The sequence below is a fragment of the Glandiceps talaboti genome, chromosome 4 (assembly GCF_964340395.1).
Source record: "Glandiceps talaboti chromosome 4, keGlaTala1.1, whole genome shotgun sequence".
NCBI classification, from domain to species: domain Eukaryota; kingdom Metazoa; phylum Hemichordata; class Enteropneusta; family Spengelidae; genus Glandiceps; species Glandiceps talaboti.
This window is the reverse complement of record NC_135552.1, coordinates 10,186,284-10,204,693: the sequence shown is the minus strand read 5'-3', so window position 1 is coordinate 10,204,693 and position 18,410 is coordinate 10,186,284. Positions and strand designations below refer to the sequence as shown.

The 18,410-nt window shown below is 34.4% G+C and overlaps 1 protein-coding gene across 6 annotated transcripts in view; it reads right to left on the bottom strand.

The window, feature by feature from the left end:
- Positions 1-262: 262 nt before the first annotated feature.
- The window catches only part of LOC144433545 (ras and EF-hand domain-containing protein homolog), a 43,718-nt gene continuing 25,570 nt past the window's right edge, over positions 263-18,410 (bottom strand). For 4 of the 6 annotated variants that reach the window (XM_078121860.1, XM_078121859.1, XM_078121858.1 and 1 more), the window contains 16 exons: positions 12,033-12,182; positions 11,615-11,705; positions 11,067-11,162; positions 10,401-10,597; positions 10,126-10,194; positions 9,793-9,868; positions 9,514-9,602; positions 9,069-9,185; positions 8,312-8,445; positions 7,285-7,424; positions 6,548-6,733; positions 6,110-6,245; positions 5,577-5,773; positions 5,225-5,344; positions 4,832-4,908; positions 263-4,251 (listed from right to left, as the gene is read on the bottom strand). In XM_078121860.1, the coding sequence (XP_077977986.1) occupies positions 4,152-4,251; positions 4,832-4,908; positions 5,225-5,344; positions 5,577-5,773; positions 6,110-6,245; positions 6,548-6,733; positions 7,285-7,424; positions 8,312-8,445; positions 9,069-9,185; positions 9,514-9,602; positions 9,793-9,868; positions 10,126-10,194; positions 10,401-10,597; positions 11,067-11,162; positions 11,615-11,705; positions 12,033-12,182 (1,975 nt within the window). In that variant the 3' untranslated portion in view covers positions 263-4,151. Of the gene's footprint in view, positions 4,252-4,831; positions 4,909-5,224; positions 5,345-5,576; positions 5,774-6,109; positions 6,246-6,547; positions 6,734-7,284; positions 7,425-8,005; positions 8,030-8,311; positions 8,446-9,068; positions 9,186-9,513; positions 9,603-9,792; positions 9,869-10,125; positions 10,195-10,400; positions 10,598-11,066; positions 11,163-11,614; positions 11,706-12,032; positions 12,183-18,410 lie in introns of all 6 variants that reach the window. The other 2 variants (XM_078121864.1, XM_078121862.1) reach the window with 2 other exon arrangements.

The following is an 18,410-nucleotide window of genomic DNA, read 5'->3' as shown; positions in this document are numbered from 1 at the left end:
GTCTGTCAAAGTTTCCTTGTCAGTCAGTCAGTCTGTCTGTCTGTCTGTCTGTCTGTCTGTCTGTCTGTCTGTCTCTTATCTCTCCCTCCCTCTCTCTCTCTCTCTCTCTCTCTCTATCTCTCTCTCTATCTCTCTCTCTCATTTCATCTCATCTCATCTCATCTCATCTCATCTCATCTCTTTGAATTCACTGATCAGAAAAATAGTGACCAGGCTTTTAAAGACATAGTAAAATATGAATCTGTTTGAACACATATTGCTGTAGACAGAATGATAGTTCTTTATTTACACATTACAAGTGTGGGACCTACTCGTATCAGACAAATCCTAAATGGTACAATTATACCTACACCTAAACATGACTGAGAGGATTTCACAAAAGATCTACAGATAAACAAAACATGACAAGGGCAATATGGAATAAATCCTTCACTGTTATACCTCTGTTGACAACAAAATATGTGCAAAACATTTGACATAAAATCGATAAAAATTACAAATATATGAAATATAGCTCTGAATAAAGCTCTGATTCCAGATACAAACACCTAAGGGATACTTGTAAATCTATTCAATACTGACGAGAATTCTAATAAAAATCGAAAAAAAGGTCAAATTGCATTCATTCATTCATATTGCAACCAGTACATCTGTATCAGGGTCGGTAACCTCGCAATGAAATTGCATTGCACTAGTTCCACCAAAAATGTTGACAAATCGTTTTCGAGGTTATACACTTTCTTTTGAGGTTTGAGGTTGAATTCAAAGGGACATTCTTAGCAAGTTTAGTGCGTCATCAGATTACGCACGGTGAAACTTTTTGAAGATCAGGCGACTTAAATCTGGGCGCCATTTTGGAAAGTGACGTCACACTTTATCACTACGGTGACATTTTGCATATTCTCAGCGTTAGAAATAATAATGGAATTGCTCGGAATGTAGTTTGCAATGTTTGGTTGAACACATCGTTTCATTCACGTACTAGAAACATTTAAAAAGGGTTGTTAAAACGTAGTCTTTCAGAATAGTTACACAAGCTTACATTGTACAAAGTGTACCGTCAAAATCAATTAACGTCAACTATATTATAAACTTTAGACGTGTTATACTCGTCGCCTCCAATTTGATCTTAAGCTCCGTCGTCTTCAGTGTTGCATGAAGCGATTGTGAGGTAGGTCTAACGCTGGATACGTATCTTGTTCTCGTTTTATCACTGGCAGTCTGTGATTTTCTGCAACTATACATTTAAAGTAATAAACGGTCAACCAACCGCATATATCTTGACATCAAGGAATACTATAACACCTGACTTCTCACTTGTGCTTAACACATTACAACTATATATATACATACGTCGGCAATATATTTCTGTACTCTAGGTGCAAAACTCTCCTTAAAAATTTACAAACACATCTCTACTGTAGAAGTGTCAATTCTATGATTTTTTTTCTTCAGCACTCTGCCGAAATTTTTCCAACGGAATTAACCATTGCTGACAAATATCGGCTAACACAGTATACGAGTTTATATACTTTGAAGAAAAAGATCAGACTATAAATCCATACAGCGTATGTCGATTACGAATATTAACTTCATCTACAATATCAGGCCATTCAAATATATTTTAATTTCCCATTATCAAATTATATTATATTTAATTTTATCTAATTTTTGAAAATTAAATCATTATACTCATCTTCACTATGATATACATTTACTCACATATTCTTCAAATACTACAATATGTAGTATACAGCTTCAGCAAAAGAATGTGTTTGTGTCTAACACTAACACTGAGGGCTACCTTCACGACTCCTCGTTGTGCTATTCCGAGTTGACGAGTAAACACGTCATATTAGTCCAGATATGATACTCTAAGTTTGTAACTATAAAACGGTGAAAAGATATCTGAGGAAAGGCTTTAAGATGTACTCCTACATAACTGTACTTACAACTATCATACTGTCGAAACATCAACTTCAATTAAATTCCTCTTAGAACATAACATTTACATATTTTTTTCTTAAAACAATGGATCTTTTTGCATAAATTCAAAGTGAAACGGACAGTATAGAAGTAAGCACACAAACACTGCACCTGCGACATTACGAAATTAAAAAACCCTAAGGAAATTGACACGGAAAAAATATACAGTTTATATATGGGTGTCCACGACGACAGAGGGCGCATGTAGTACTAACAGTGCATTGTTATCACTCATTTCATAAAGTACTGAATTTAATGTATGCTTCATCTACAGAACTACTTAAAACAATAACATAGAATAACTACTTTCATTATAAACATTTACAGACAGCTTTTGCAAAAGGAATCACACACATTCGACAAGCTATAGTTAAATCTTAATATACATCTCTCCAAAGTTTAAAATATCACCCGTTATACATTTAACACAATTCAAACCAAAAACCATTGGCAGTGTGTAGAAATGTCAACAAAGCAAGTGCTAACTTTTTTTCCAACTTTATCTGAGATTTAAAAAAAAAATGATTTTTCGTCCTCCAAACGAGGATGAGATACGCGAGGTGGCGCTAATTCAACACACGGCCATATTTGTTGGTGTTTCATTTGATTCAATGCTCATATGTTGCTAAGCGAATTCATATAGCTTGTACGAGTTATTTCAGGTGATGGAAAATGATACTAAAACGTTAAAAATAAAGTAAAGAAAACAATTTCCATGTCTGACATCTAGCATGACCAGTGTTGTAAGGAAAGGAATAGAACCCTGACATCTATAAAATACATAAATAAATTCAAAGGCATAACATACTTCAGTTAATAGAGTTCTCAAAGAACCTCACAATGGTTAAAAGTCTCAGATGTTCATTTTGAAAAATTTACAAATCTTTCATATCTTTGACTAAATACTTAACATTTATCATTTCACAATGCTGATATGCAATCCATATGAATTTTACTTACTAACATAATACTATAAGGATTTGGATTTTTTGGGGGAGGGGTTCAGCTAATATAAGAGCCTGAGGTAGAAGTAAACAATTAGGGAATCTGAGCATCGTTTCTAGCTAAATGGATTGTCTTATAACTCAGAGGGATTGGATGTTTTGTTTTGAAAGTGAGGCTTTATTGACGTCTCAATAAGCATGTTCGTTTGTACATGTTGCTACCACTCACAGTCACAGTAACCGAGCCTTAGAGATCTACAAATTTCTTGAAACATCATTCGTTGTTTTGGACAGCAGATTTCTAAATGGCATGCATTGACACCAAAGAACGATTAACAATAGTTTAAAAATAGTTGGATGCAAACAGCTGCAATGTTATGGCTTCAGAAGCAGACGATAAAATTTGGTCAACAGCCTCGCTTTCACCTCAAAACATTTTTCCGATTTGAGTAGAGTATGACGTCACTGGTACAACGACTTAATTTTGAGAAAAATTATCTTCAACTACTACCAGTCATTGCCTGGTGAATTTTTACGTAAACCTAAGGGTAATCCTAAATCTGTCCTAAGGCTATTCCTAGCTAGAAGTATATAGTTAAATATTTTCAAAAAAAATTACTTACAAATTCTCAAAACAGTGATAAATACAGAGCTTACGAGGCTCTGTAATAAGGCACTCACTGGTGAAAACCAACACTGTCGGTCAAGACAGATGAAAAAAGTTCTGCATACCTACACCTAAATAGTCCTATTTTTAAATGTCGTATTCTTTCATGAAAATAAAAGTTCAAATGTAAATGGAATGTCGAGGAAAAATAGTCAACTGCATTCGCTACTAACACTACAATTCTAACCTAAAATGAGAAATACTAAAGTTCAAGTACCCAAATAAACTCTTAATATTCTTTAGACTATTTACAATATAGACTATTTACTTTTAAAAGAAGTACTTTTTGGTTTCAAATCACTACATGTGATAGCCACTCCTAAAAATGTACCATGACTACTTCAGCATGATATGCAAATTAATGTGATATCACATCACATCACATCATTATTGGTCAAGGTCATGTGATTGACATGTGGGATTGGTCAAAGCAATATTGTCCACAATTAATTAGGTAAGGTCCCTCTATCACACGTAAAAAAATACATAGTACAATGTTAATGAAGAATTGGAAGGCTTGTGATTGTAAAGCCACGCGGTGAAAACACGGATACTTAAAAATTACAGCACTTGCTCTCTTCTTTAATCTTTGACTGATCATCTAAGGTCAAGCCGGCAGCTTTTACTTCTAAATCTTCTGTTTCATGAAGACGCCTATAACAGAAAAGTGAAGACAATAGTTAAGAGACTAGTCTATTCATGCATATGTATGCGCAGATATATATTTTTTTGTTATTTCTACCTCTTGTTCGATTTTCTATACCCGTCCCATAGCCCTGTCAAGTTTGTATCTACATATGTCTTTATTTGTTTGTTTGTTTGTTTGTTTGTTTGTTTGTTTGTTTGTTTGTTTGTTTGTTTGTTTGTCTGGCTGGCTTTCTGTCTGGCAGTCTACCTGTTGTCTGTCTGTTTTATTTGACTATGTCTGTCTTAAATCTGCATATCTATCTGTCTATTTATCTGTTTTTGTCTGTCTCTGTTTATCGATTTGTCTATGTCTGTCTGTCTGTCTGTCTGTCTGTCTGTCTGTCTTAATATTTTTTCACCACTTCAGTCTTTATTGTACATAAAATCATCGAAAAAACGTGTTCACGTTTCATTTTCTTGTTATCAGATCATGTCTATATTGATGTTAGCAATAAGCTGATGATATGATCTGATGTTAAATACAGCCAATGTCAAAACTGTTGGTAACGGAGACAAGATAAATATGTCTAAACCTCATGATTCTTACCTGGCAAGTTCTGTGACAGCTTCTATTATATTATCCCCATCCTTAGCACTAGTCTCTAAAAACGTGGCTCTATACGACTGCAATTTTAAACAAAAATAAGAACAGTTCTATCAAAATTTACCGTTGCCAAAGAAATGACATTTTACCTTCTCACTTACTAGTAATTGATATATACATTTGTGGAATGAACTTTCAGTTTTGATTATGATGAGTGAGTGAAGATGACGTAATACGAGGTCAAAGGGTAGATTTCGTTTAATGATGGTAGATTGGAACATTTGATCTACACACGTCATAAGGACACGTGATCAACAATGCCTGTATCAGGTAGTTTGTTTACATAACATTTCGTTATGTTATCAGACTTGTTTGATATCGAATGACAAATCATACCTTTGCAAGTCTCTCTCCATCTTCTGTACTGATACATCGCTTTCCAGTAGCCATCACTTGATTACGAATGTCAATCTTATTACCACAAAGCATGATGGGTAACTCTTTCTGTGATCCATCCTGTAAATGAAAAAGCGCGGGTTTCTAAAGACATCTATTTTGACGACAATGTAGTTGCTGTAGTGTGAAATCAGTATGTTTGGTTTGTTTAAAGAAGGTTATAAATGTATTTTGGATTCAACTATGATGAAAAATATATGTTTTAATAGTCTCCTTTTGAGATGTTGAAGCTAATTTTTGGGACACGATAATTTGTCAAGACACGGTGATTTTTAATGATTAGGACGCCTACCTCAACAGCCTGCATCCAGTCTCTGACGTTGAGGAATGACCTTTCACACGTGACGTCATACACCATCAACACACCGTCTGCACGACGGAAATACGACTTTGCAATACTTCGGAAACGCTCCTGACCAGCAGTATCCCATAACTGCAATGACGTCACTTTACCGTCAACTTCCAAAGTCTTCATTTGGAAATCAACTCCTACAGAAGAGATTCCAGATGAGATATGAATTGTTGAAACACTTCAATTTTTTGCAAAACATCGGTTGAAAAATAAGTGCCTTTTTTACGGTACATTTGAGACCCCCTTTACGGCAAATCTTGATTACTGCAGCATACTGTAGAGTTTCATGGTCTCCTGAGTTCATGGGTCGAACCATGATGTATATAAAACACAAAACTTAAACCTACGAGAGCTCAAAGGAACCGAATGAAAGGTAGATGTTTGTAGAACACATATCAAAATGATTAATTAGTGGTCACTTTGTCATGAAGTGAACAAAATGATAGAAATATCGAGAAATGAATTAAACTTACCTAAGGTTGAATTGAGATTGTTGTGGAAAATACCCTTACAAAGTCTAAGAATAAAACTAGATTTTCCAACGGCAGCATCTCCGGCCATCACAATCTTGTACATCCTTTCAGGTGGTGCGTTACTTGGTGTGATCGGCTGTGAAAAAAAGGGAAACGTGATGTCAGGAGCAATAGCAGATATGAACAAAACTCAAAATTCAACAATGCTAGAGAGAAGTGGTCATGCTGTATATGATTTTGTGCAATTTTGTTTTAATTTGAGAGTACATTAGATTTTGTTTTGAAATACTTATTATATATATATATTATCCCAGACTACCACCTAATTCTAACAGACACAGACACAGACACAGACACAGACAAGGAAAGGGTATTTCCCTTGTCTGTGTAAAATATTAGTAGTAACTAATATGCATATTAAGAGAATTTGACCCTTACCCTCAGTGGTGTTGTTGGCAGTGCTCTTCTTTTTCCGCTTCCGGGTCGTGAGGATCGTGAGGATCGTGAGTCCGTACTTTTATGACTCGGTGTGGGACTTACTCTTTTCGGTGACATGGAAACTTCTGTCGCCATGTGCGCCCGGACAACTGTAATATCTGTCTCCATACTTCCATCGCGAGACGCCTAGAAAGAAAACACATGTACAATTGCAATATGAACATTCAGTGCACAACCTCAGACCACTAAAAGAGGTACACCTAAGGATACGATGGTGATTGAAAATCTTTCTTGAAGTCGAAAATCCAGAGATTACTGATAGTTTCTCATCGTCCCTCACTTTTACCACAACAGCATAATTACAAAGGTCTCAGCTCCCCTCCCCTAAGAATATTAATTGTGGAACAATTACTGTATTTTACCTATTTATTTAGAGTACAAAATGGTTTATTAAACAGCAAAATTAAACAACTAAGGTAGATTTGTATTGTCTTGTAGTCGCAGTTCTGTATTATGACGTTGTTAAGCATTCTAAAATAGTAAAGATACAATAAGATACAGACTGGTAAATGAAGTTTAAACTGCCAACAGAGTACCAGTGTCTAGAAAGTTTTTTTTTAAATCAGGGTATGGGTAGTGCTGGGGGTATTTCATATACTCAGTGATACCTAATTACGGTAAAGTTGTGTGTTTTTTGACAGACTTTCGTTCATGGGTTATACAATAACAAATCTTACATCTGTCTCTGCTATGGAGTTCAATTGTTCATCCTCGTTCCGGAGCATAGTTGGACTACTAAGTCGAAGTTCTTCATCTAAACTATTAGCCTCGTACTCAGAATCTTCGTAAGGGTCCCTCATGGTTGAATTACCAGAATCTGTGAAAAGTTGTAGACATGTTAGTACTATCTGTATTTCTTTTTTAAAATTCAAGATCTTTTATTTTAATGATTCAATCAACGCAATCATTATTTTTTTTATGCTTTCATATCGTAATCTCGTTCAAGTCTCTTGATGTCATCGTGTTAAAAAGCACGCCTATGAAAGATAGTGTTAACATTTTTAGTAGCAATGTAAGTATACATATACAGACTGAACACACAGATCCAAAAGGAGAAAAAGTTTAAAACTGTGACGTCTTAACATTTTAGAGAAATGGAGAAGACATCCAGGTATACATCCAGCTTTCGATGTACTCTCTGAAAGCTGCTGAATAATTAATGGTATGACAACAGTTCTGTTAACTGCATAGTTACGTTCTTACAAGAACTGAGCTGAGCTGGAGCAATTGAGAAATACAGTAACACACAGGTAAGGACATTAAGTACTCCATGGTGAGAACATTCAAAGAACCAAAGTGTTCAAATGCATAATTGTAAGTTCAAGTACACGCAATTTAAGAATGTTAGTTAGGGCTTTCGTGCAAATTTGACATGTACATGAGGCCATCACCACTCACCCTGCCATTCCTCAATTACGAATGCTGGCAAATTAAAAAGCATAAATGCATGCATTAATAGATAATAAAACCGCTAAAACAAAGCCCAAACAACAGCAAAGGAAAAAAAGGCATTTTGAAATAAAATGAACATAGACTAACGTAGGATTCAATTTTCAACACAAAACAGATAAAAATAAAAAGGTAAGCAAATTAAAACAATTGAGAATTAACGAAAATGAAAGCTCACACGACAGACATCACACAGCAAAATTCGATCCAAAAGGGGAAAAAGCTCAAAAGCAGTGACGTCATAATTTGGCTTACCAACATCCCAATTGTCATAGTCCATTGTTTGTTGGTACGGTGACACTGTCCTCATGCCAGGATCACATGCCGCTAACGCCTCCTCATCCATGGACGAAGATCGCGACGACTGTTTGCTGCTCCGGGATCGTTTGCTGTAAAGACAATGGAAAGGGTCGTTTAATTAAGTACATCAAATATGCAGTTTCGTATTATTACAAAGTGAGGTGAATTCCAACATGTTGATTTTAACGATGTGCAAAATTACACGACAATAACAACAGAAACATAACGATGACGTAATTATTACGATAAAACAAACTGGTATAACATTAATTATGGATTGATAAAATATAAAAGTGACAAAATGGAAATTGATTTTACGATTTTATGTTACATGAGTCGTTAGCTATGAAGTCTATTGACATTATGACCCATATGTTAGTAAATGCACAAACTATAACTTGTCAATTGAATGACCTACTGACCAGCATTTATATTAGTAGTCAAATTAGTCAGTAATGTGAAATTACTTGAATGAGTTTAATTTAAACAGATTATTATGTCTAGCGATGAGTATGTTGATGAAAACGTATTGACAAGTACACGAGACAAAACTGAATATGGTAGTAACATTGAAAACACTGAATTACGCATAAAAGGCCCAATTGTTTTATTTCTAAAAGATGACCGTAGTGATGGAAAGCAGACGAATACAGCAAGGTTAACTTTATTAGATGAACACACATTAATTCTGTTTTTTCTTTTATTGTCGTACCGTTGGGCTATATCTGTTCCTAGCATTAATGAGCCTCGTTTTGATTGTGGTAGTAACTGAGTACTAGGATTATTATCATTCTGTTGTGTCCCACTGGCAACGTCTGATTCTTGTGTGCTGTGAACAAATGTGGAATATGTGAACTTCAACATAGGCTAAGAGATGAATCGCTGGGAATTTCAACATGTTTTGGACTCGACGCTACTTTGGTATTGCTCGTTCTTCTTCTCTACACTATTGTACTACGTCTGGAAGATACGCTGTGTCAGAACGCCCTCACACATCGACCTCCCTACCGTTGAGGGCGGGTGACGACGTATCTTGCAGTCTACTTGTTTACCAACGATGAGGATTATTGAAAATGTCTTCAAAAGATGTAGTTTAAAGGTACTTTAAAGTATGATTTTTATGTCATAAATTGCGAAGTATTATGAAAATTACTCACTATTCGTTGGGAACTTCTTCGTCGATGTAGTCACTCATAAAGGAACCTTGGTTGAAATTTTTCAGTGATCTCCTTGTCGACTTTGAGTTCTGAAAACGAGAATAAAAGTGTAAGAATATTTTAAATTACACAATCACTAAATGAGTTGCCGATATCATATTTATTCAAAGTATTATAGTGTTCTTATTTCTTTTTCTTTTTTTCTGAAATGACAGGAAAATCTGTATCATGAACCCCCCCCCCCCATCCCACCCATGTTGTTGTTATAATATTACTTACTTTGTGTAACTGTTTACTGGCTTCCAGCGCCGCCCTCAGATCATCATTTGTGTCCTGTAGTTTTTTATTTGCATCTCTGTAAAAAAAATTACAACCACACAGGTTATAATACATGTATGTCGTGTGGAGTTCAAATGTGTAATTTCTTTTTAGAAGAGTCATAAGTGAAACGAGAAAACGACAAGTGCAACACCAGGTTGCTAGGTAACTTCTGTAGGTTACTAGTATCTTTAGCCTGTTTGGCTATATTTGGTAGTCATTGGAACTGGTAACAAACCGAATCCACCGTTATACTATACTAGCATTACTGGAGTAACGTAGTTGTTAACTTACTGTAGCAAGTGTAGCTGCCTTGTCAGGTTTTCTTGCTCTTGTTCATAATCATTCAAGGTTGATTTTCCGCTGAAGAAAAAAAAAGCAAAAGTACTTATATTAATGACCCTGACATGTTAGAATTAGAAAGAGTCGAGCAACATGCAAGCGGAACACTTAAGTCGAACACTTAAGACGAACACTTCTGATGTACACTTGTACCCTGTATATGCACATGTGTAGTGTAGTTGGTTAATGTTGGTTAGAGTTCCCCCTGACGTCCAAAATTTACTTACTTTGATATCTCGCCTTGCTGTTCTTCGAATTCAGACTGTCTTGTGGCTAGTTCACTCTGTAGTATGAAAAGATTTGTCTGGGATTCTGTTAGATTACTCTTCAAATGTCGATTTTCCTGCATCATAGTTTCACATTGCTTCCTAAGACCATTGACTAGTTCGTCTCTACCATTGTCCTTATTAAATCTATTTTCAATCTGAAAAACAGAAATCAGGAACAGGAGTTATTTATCATTCATTCATTCATTCATTCATTCATTCATTCATTCATTCATTCATTCATTCATTCATTCATTCATTCATTCATTCATTCATTCAATCACCCACCCACCCCTCCATCCATTTATCCATCCATCCATCCATCCATCCATCCATCCATCCATCCATCCATCCATCCATCCATCCATCCATCCAAAACAAATTCACTGTCTATCTATGCGTACATACACTCATACGTTTAATTTGAGTGTGTGTACATATATATCAGAATCCACTCTCCTATTATAGTATAATGTAAAAAGGAACTTAAAAACAGTCTGTCCATCTTTAATTTGCCTTGGAACAAACAAGTATATGCTACTCTATAAACCAAATGTATTCATTAATTAGTAGTTGTTGAAATATCACATATTTTCAAATACTGAATGCTATCATATAATATCTTACCTTGTGAAATCGTTTTAAGTTGGCCTGCAACTCGGTGATCTCACCTTCTAGTTGTCGTCGCATTTCTAATTTGTCAAGTTCTGAGCTTTCCCTCTCCTAGAATTAATAATATAGAATAAAATAATTATGTAAACAAACATAATATTTCAGAAAACTGTTAGCATGACATGTAAAGTGATGCTTGAAGCAAAGGAAATATACCTTGGGGAAAAGAATGGTTACTTTTAAAAAAAACATACTATGTTAATACAGGCATTTGGTCTCAGGATCTTTCTTCTCTAGCCGTTGAGGGCGCTCTTACCTTCCCTTTCAACACAGTCTACCTTTTACGTGACGTCGATTTCAAAGGTCAATTGGCATATTTCATTTTGTGACATGGGAAGGGGGGGGGTGCATATAGATTGGATTTGAAATTAATCCTGGCTAGAATAAGTGTAATTCTTTTTGCCTCTGTAAATCTATTTGGCTTTATATTTTCCATGACAGTCGACCGCCCCTCCCCTCCCTTTTCCCTAGTATCAGTTGAAAGAGCCGTGCGATGTACTAACCTCTTTGCGTATTCTTTGTTCTAATCGAAGCATCTGTGCATCCATTTCATCTTCCAACTGTTTGAGATGATCTTGGTGGATATCATTTGTCCTGAAAAAGGCATAATATGGAATATTAATTTGTAAATCGTCGACTTCGCCACAATCAAACACAACTTTATGTGGCACAACACATATGTGTTATAAAATGGTCTAATTACACCTTTAAACTGTGTGAACGAGAAACTTGTTGAAATAAAACACTTTAGTAAAGCACGATCTCCGAAAGACCAATATTTCATAAAATTGACCCAAGAATATAATTTTATAAGCAACGATTACAACAATAGCAATATCGATTCCCTGGGTGACTTTTACTCGTTGATCTGTTGCAGATAACCTGACAAGCGCCCTCACGCGGCTAAAATGAACTACCCACCTTCGTAATGATTTCTCTAATCTCGCAACTTCTGACTGATGGGACCTCATGTCCTTCGTTACACCAAGTATGATCGTCTCAAACAAGGCCAGTAGTTGAGGTACATCTGATGCATGTAGTTGCTGATATAACTCACATACTTGTTCTTGGCTGAAGCGAAAATACAACAGAAATAATGATAAATAAGCAAAATTTTTTTTTTCAAATGGATGAAATGTGAGAAAGATAAGTAGAATGACAGCTGTCATCTGACATATGTTAGTTTCATTTCACTGTATTAACTTCGAAACAACAATGTAGGTTTACAATATATGTGTTCTCACGCCACGCATTGTCAAGCGAAATTTAGCTGAGAATAACTTCTTTGATATGTACATAATATTTTCTGTATCTGGTGAATAAACAATTCAATTCAGCTTACAATGATAAAATACGATTGGATTGTCATTCATGAACACGAGCAAAAACGGTATTTTTCAATCATGTTGACTGACTTATGTATAGATAAAAATAGAACTAAAGGAAATAATCCTCGAATGTATAGGTGCAAAATATCATCAAAATGTTAGTTCAAAATCAAACTTATTTCAAAAGGACGAATAAATTAACATTACCTAAAAATATATATTAATTCATAACTTATTCCCTTTACATATTGCTGGACCAATGCCATTTCATATTTATTCGTAGAAGTAACTTTATCTCTCAAAATATTATAACGTACTGTCATTTTCCGTGTAAATGTATACATGCTTTGTTATGCAAATTCACGTGTACAAATTTACATACCGATGCTATTATATTGTGAAATATACCATATTTACCGTATTGTGTGTGTAAATACGTCGACCTGGTAGACAATAGTCAATACATTTCATGGCCTTAAATATCACATGTCATCAAATGTGAACAGAAGGATACTGAAATACGCTGGTGCCGTGAAAAAATTGTAATTGTTTTATGTAAGGTTGTCATGGTGATATGATAATAGAAACATCATAGGTACAAATTGTGACATTTGAAACAATTCATTTTAGGTACAGTTGGTATTTTGTAAGTTAACATATGGTTTGACAAAAATTAATTTTACATTTAATACGACACTATATTCTTCATATTATACATTTTGAAGGAAAAAAAACAGTACATGCAGTCGGCAGCAATGTTAGTGGTCATGACGACATTGATCAAAATTGCCTGTTTCATTCCCAATTCTAAGATTTACTTTCAATACATTTGTAATAGTGAATTATACTACATCAGTAGTACACGTAAGAGTCATATATATATAGCCACAGACAGTGATTAATAGTCTTATGCATACACCAAATATGATCCGATATTATATCCATCATCAGTTTCTGTGTAAATATGCAAATGTCATTTTCCTCCATATGCAACATATGGACGGTTACCAACAGTATACAGAAACGAAAAGCGGTAATTTTCCTAGATTATTTGTAACCAACAGATCCGGATCACGTGATAATAAAGCATAGTCGCATCGCTGTTAAACATACGGTATGCTTAAATTCGCAATATTCACGATTCGATTACATTACTCTGACCTTAGTGTACCCGACCTCATTTGGTACAGAGTAATCTGTCCCTCGTTTATTTGTTCAAAAATATTAAAAATAAATCGTAAGGATTAAAATAAATCATAAATATAAACACAGATTAAAATTTGAGTTCAATGCAAAGTAATTTGATGTAGAATTTGATAACGTTGAAGTCTTCCTACCTTCAGTGAAGTGGAAAGAATTTAAAAGATTTAGATGTGGCTGTAAAATATTAACAGTTGAGGACCAATCCTCCATAGCAAAACAAAATGTGGAGCTTTTTTACTGTTTTTTTCCTTTATTTTTTAAAACTGTTTTCCTACACCTTCAAAATTTATAAAATGTTATAAAAATCTAGATCGTATTAATTATTACTATTTTAATTTTTGAGTGATAGGAAACTTACTCAAATGAATAGAATATGTTGAAACATTAAAACTTGTAACATCATTACTGACAAGACTGTCTGTTGTTGGGGTGAGGGGGGGGGTAATAAATGAAGTATATGGTGAAGTAAATGATTGAGCCATCAAAATATAGACTTTGGTCCCAATTAGGCTCAGAAAAAGTTCCCCTTTATCCATCACGTAATGTGTAACTTTGGAGTACTGATGATTTTTGATACATCATGAATTGCTACTATATGTCCAGGTTAGCCACAGAGGCCTAAATCTTAGCCTTAATACTAATAATAGCATTTGAGATAGTAAGGCCAGAGTAAGTCTTGGGGATATGTCGAGGTAGGATCTCTGTTTTCTTTTATAGTGGTGCACCTATATGACCGTCACCATAATTTAACCAATGCTGTAGAACAACTGTTGCATCGGTGACGTCACCACAACTACGTATTGGGGCGGAGCTATAAAATGAAATAAATTAGAATGACATTAACAAATAAATATACTACACAATATGTCTGCATACTGATTAGTTATATCTCACCTGACTATGATAGAGATGATATTCTACCAAAACTGGACATGTTATCATTTATTTATAATCAGTGTAATGTATGTATTGGGGTCAACAGACACTAAGCAGGTCACAGTCGTTGAGATTTTGTTGATAGGCTACTTCCTGTCAACAAAATTTTGAAATGACACGAACTCATTAATCTTTTCAACTAGCGGTCAGATTTTTTCTATTTTTTTTCAAATTCTATAATTAATTAATTGTATTCTATTTTTATATTTGTTCAGATTGTTATCCTCGTTGTAAAATTTTGTGAAAAATATTATAATATAAATTTTCATTTGTGGAGTCATTGATAACAAAAACGTGACAAAAGGCAATATTGTTATATTTAACCTAGATATGTATTATATCATTGACACTACTGTGGTTCCATTCACCACGGTGAGTCATACCCCAGCGACACGTACAGCTGTTACTTTTCCAGTCACAAAACTTCGAAGATCAAAATGTGTATATTTCAGATGAAGCACCCTTGTAATACCGAGACCCCTTGAATGTCTATGTGGTGGAGGGTGTGAATAAAGACTACCGATTGCCACGTGTTTCATCGCCAGGGTAGAGATGTACAAATCCATCGCCGCCTTTTTTTGACAGTTTGTTCGTTGATTGTACAATGATAAGTCTGTTCTGTTCATTCGGTAGCTAGCTATCAGCACAACAGGTTCAACAACCTGTAGTGGATTATCAGTAAGCTGCTAAACGATGCAATAAGGCCATTTTGTTTGAATCCCAACACGTAGGTCGGAATTTTGACTAAGAGCTAAAATGAAATCTACCTGAAAAGCAGTTCATTAACTTAAAACAATGCGTGTGTTTGTTTGTGTGTTTGTTTGTTTGTTTGTTTGTTTGTTCATACATGCTTTTATTTGGAAGGGTTCACACTACTTCTTGAATCGATAAATCTTTTAATGGCAAATATACGCCTCGTACTTGTCGTATGTATTTCTAGTTATGTGACATTTTAACCCCAAAACAATACCATATTTAATACGACCCTGAAGTCTCTCAATATCAGGAATTACAATTCTTCAAATAACACCAAATTTACGCAAAAGCAGTGTACAGTCCAGTCGTTCTTAAGCTTATTGTTAACGAAAAGAGATAATTTTGTCAGCAAAAAAAGTAAATACGTGACATTTTCTCATTTCACAGTTATGTCAATCACGGTTGTTGTATTTATTGTTGCCTTTCATCATTGTTACTTTTAAAAAGAGAGAACTAAAGAACTAAATACACTTATCCCTAAAGCACGCACTCCGTTCTTCTTTTCTTATTGAAATTCCGACAAAAGGTTCTTTTTTTACCGGAGGAAATTGCTTCGATTGTTGCGTACACGGAAGATATTAATTTGAGATAAGTGAGGACACTTTCCTGTATAAACCCTGATATAAATTTCAATTACATGGCTGGACAAAAGACTGTACTCAACTGCAATACAATAACATGCCCGATGTCGACAAAGGTACAAAGTAAATCTAATTGCCAATATTCTGTTATCCCTTTACAGATCGTCACAAAGAAAATGGTTTGATCGTGTCGATTTCGATGGATGTTGTATATTTCAGTGCAATTATTATCGATTTGGATAGACGTAATTGTATATTTTAGTATGTCGATTTCGATGGATGTTGTATATTTCAGTTTATTGTCGTTTTCGATAGATGTTGTATATTTCAGTTTATTGCCGTTTTCGATAGATGGTGTATATTTCAGTTTATTGTCACTGTTTTCGATAGATGTTGTATATTTCAGTTTATTGCCGTTTCGACAGATGTTGTATATTTCAGTTTATTGCCGTTTCGACAGATGTTGTATATTTCAGTTTATTGCCGTTTTCGATTGATGTATATTTCAGTTTATTGCCGTTTCGATAGATGTTGTATATTTCAGTTTATTGCCGTTTTCGATTGATGTATATTTCAGTTTATTGCCGTTTTCGATTGATGTATATTTCAGTTTATTGCCGTTTCGATAGATGTTGTATATTTCAGTTTATTGCCGTTTCGATAGATGTTGTATATTTCAGTTTATTGCCGTTTCGATAGATGTTGTATATTTCAGTTTATTGCCGTTTTCGATTGATGTATATTTCAGTTTATTGCCGTTTCGATAGATGTTGTATATTTCAGTTTATTGCCGTTTTCGATTGATGTATATTTCAGTTTATTGCCGTTTCGACAGATGTTGTATATTTCAGTTTATTGCCGTTTTTCGATAGTGTTGTATATTTCAGTTTATTGCCGTTTTTCGATAGATGTTGTATATTTCAGTTTATTGCCTTTTTCGATAGATGTTGTATATTTCAGTTTATTGCCTTCTTCGATAGATGTTGTATATTTCAGAATATTATTCAAATATAAGTGACTATTGAAGAGAGGACCCGTCCTTTCAAACACACAAAACGTTCGTATATGTTTTGCTTTTTATCAGAAGCCAATTACAATGTTATCATTTACTAAAATCTGAACCACTTTCCCAGAATTTTGCTAGCTGATTTAAAAGACTGTGGGAGGGGCGACTGGTTGCTAGGTAACTAAATTTTGTCTCCCGTTCCCATATTATCATCAATCTTAAGAATAATACATTCAAAATATAAAAAAGTGAATTCATATTTATGTCCGGAAAGTAAAATATTGAACCTCAATCGAGGATAAATTGGATAAAAACTATAATATTGACAAATTAAACAAAATCACTATTTCTGGAGAAATCTGTCTTTTCTCACTGTTGAACCCTTTAAAGCCCGATAGCCTGTGTAATGATGTAATCACATAGAGTTACTGAAACCAAGTCAAGGTTCATAGAAATTAATTTCCAACCTTTTCTGTTCGTGACTTATAATTTAAGTACATTTTGGTTTGAGGTAGAAGCGATATAATTTGTGTAAATCTTTACTGACAAATGGTGTCAAAGAATAATTGGAACGCCATATGGTACAATTCAACCTGCCCTATCTCACTTCAATTTTCAATTACATTCATGTCATGGTAACATGTATGCTCGAGGCCATTAAAGTGGGCGATTTAGTTTCACTTTAAAAAAAATTAACGAGAAATGTATAATCCTATATATAAATAAAATTAATATTTTTTCAGAGATTAATTTATGCAGGAAACGAAAACTGATTTGGATATTTATAAGACTGTTCGCGGTTTTATCAAAATACAATTTTGCAAATTTGTGGATTCATATATTCAACGTTTGTGTTTTGATAGCTGTAACCCTGAGTGACCTCGTTCAACAAGTGAAGGTTGGACGTAAATAGCTTGGTTCGAATTCGGTCAAGTCAGATCAAGCATTTTCATGGAATAAAAATCCTTGAGTTTCTTGAAAATTTTGTCATTTCCTTCATCTATTTTAGATCAAAACCCTACAAAATAGTCTACATTTATGAGTTCTTGTCAAAGTCTGATTAAAAGAACGATCACATTTACAATTTTCAGTAATAAATTAGTTCTCTTTATTTCTGCCAAGCGTCTTGTTCTGATAGGCCAGTTAAAACCACATTGACTACATGTAACTCTTTTCTTTTTCGCTAGCGAAAAGCAACCAAACCTTCGCTGAAGACCGATAAACTCCTTCAGAATATTTTTGCAACAGCAACTACATCTATACGTTTCTAAGCTTTGTCACCATAAACTTTTGAAAATTACACATTTTCTCACTTTTTGTAAAAAGCAGTTTCAGCACATCCGCATTTTGTCCTCTTTTTAACAAATGAACGGTTGTATCCACAAAACAATTCGTGTATTACGAATACGCATTTCAGGTCTGCACCAAAAATTATTATCATCACAACAAAATTATGCACTGCATGGTTGTGATTGTATACAAAACTCGA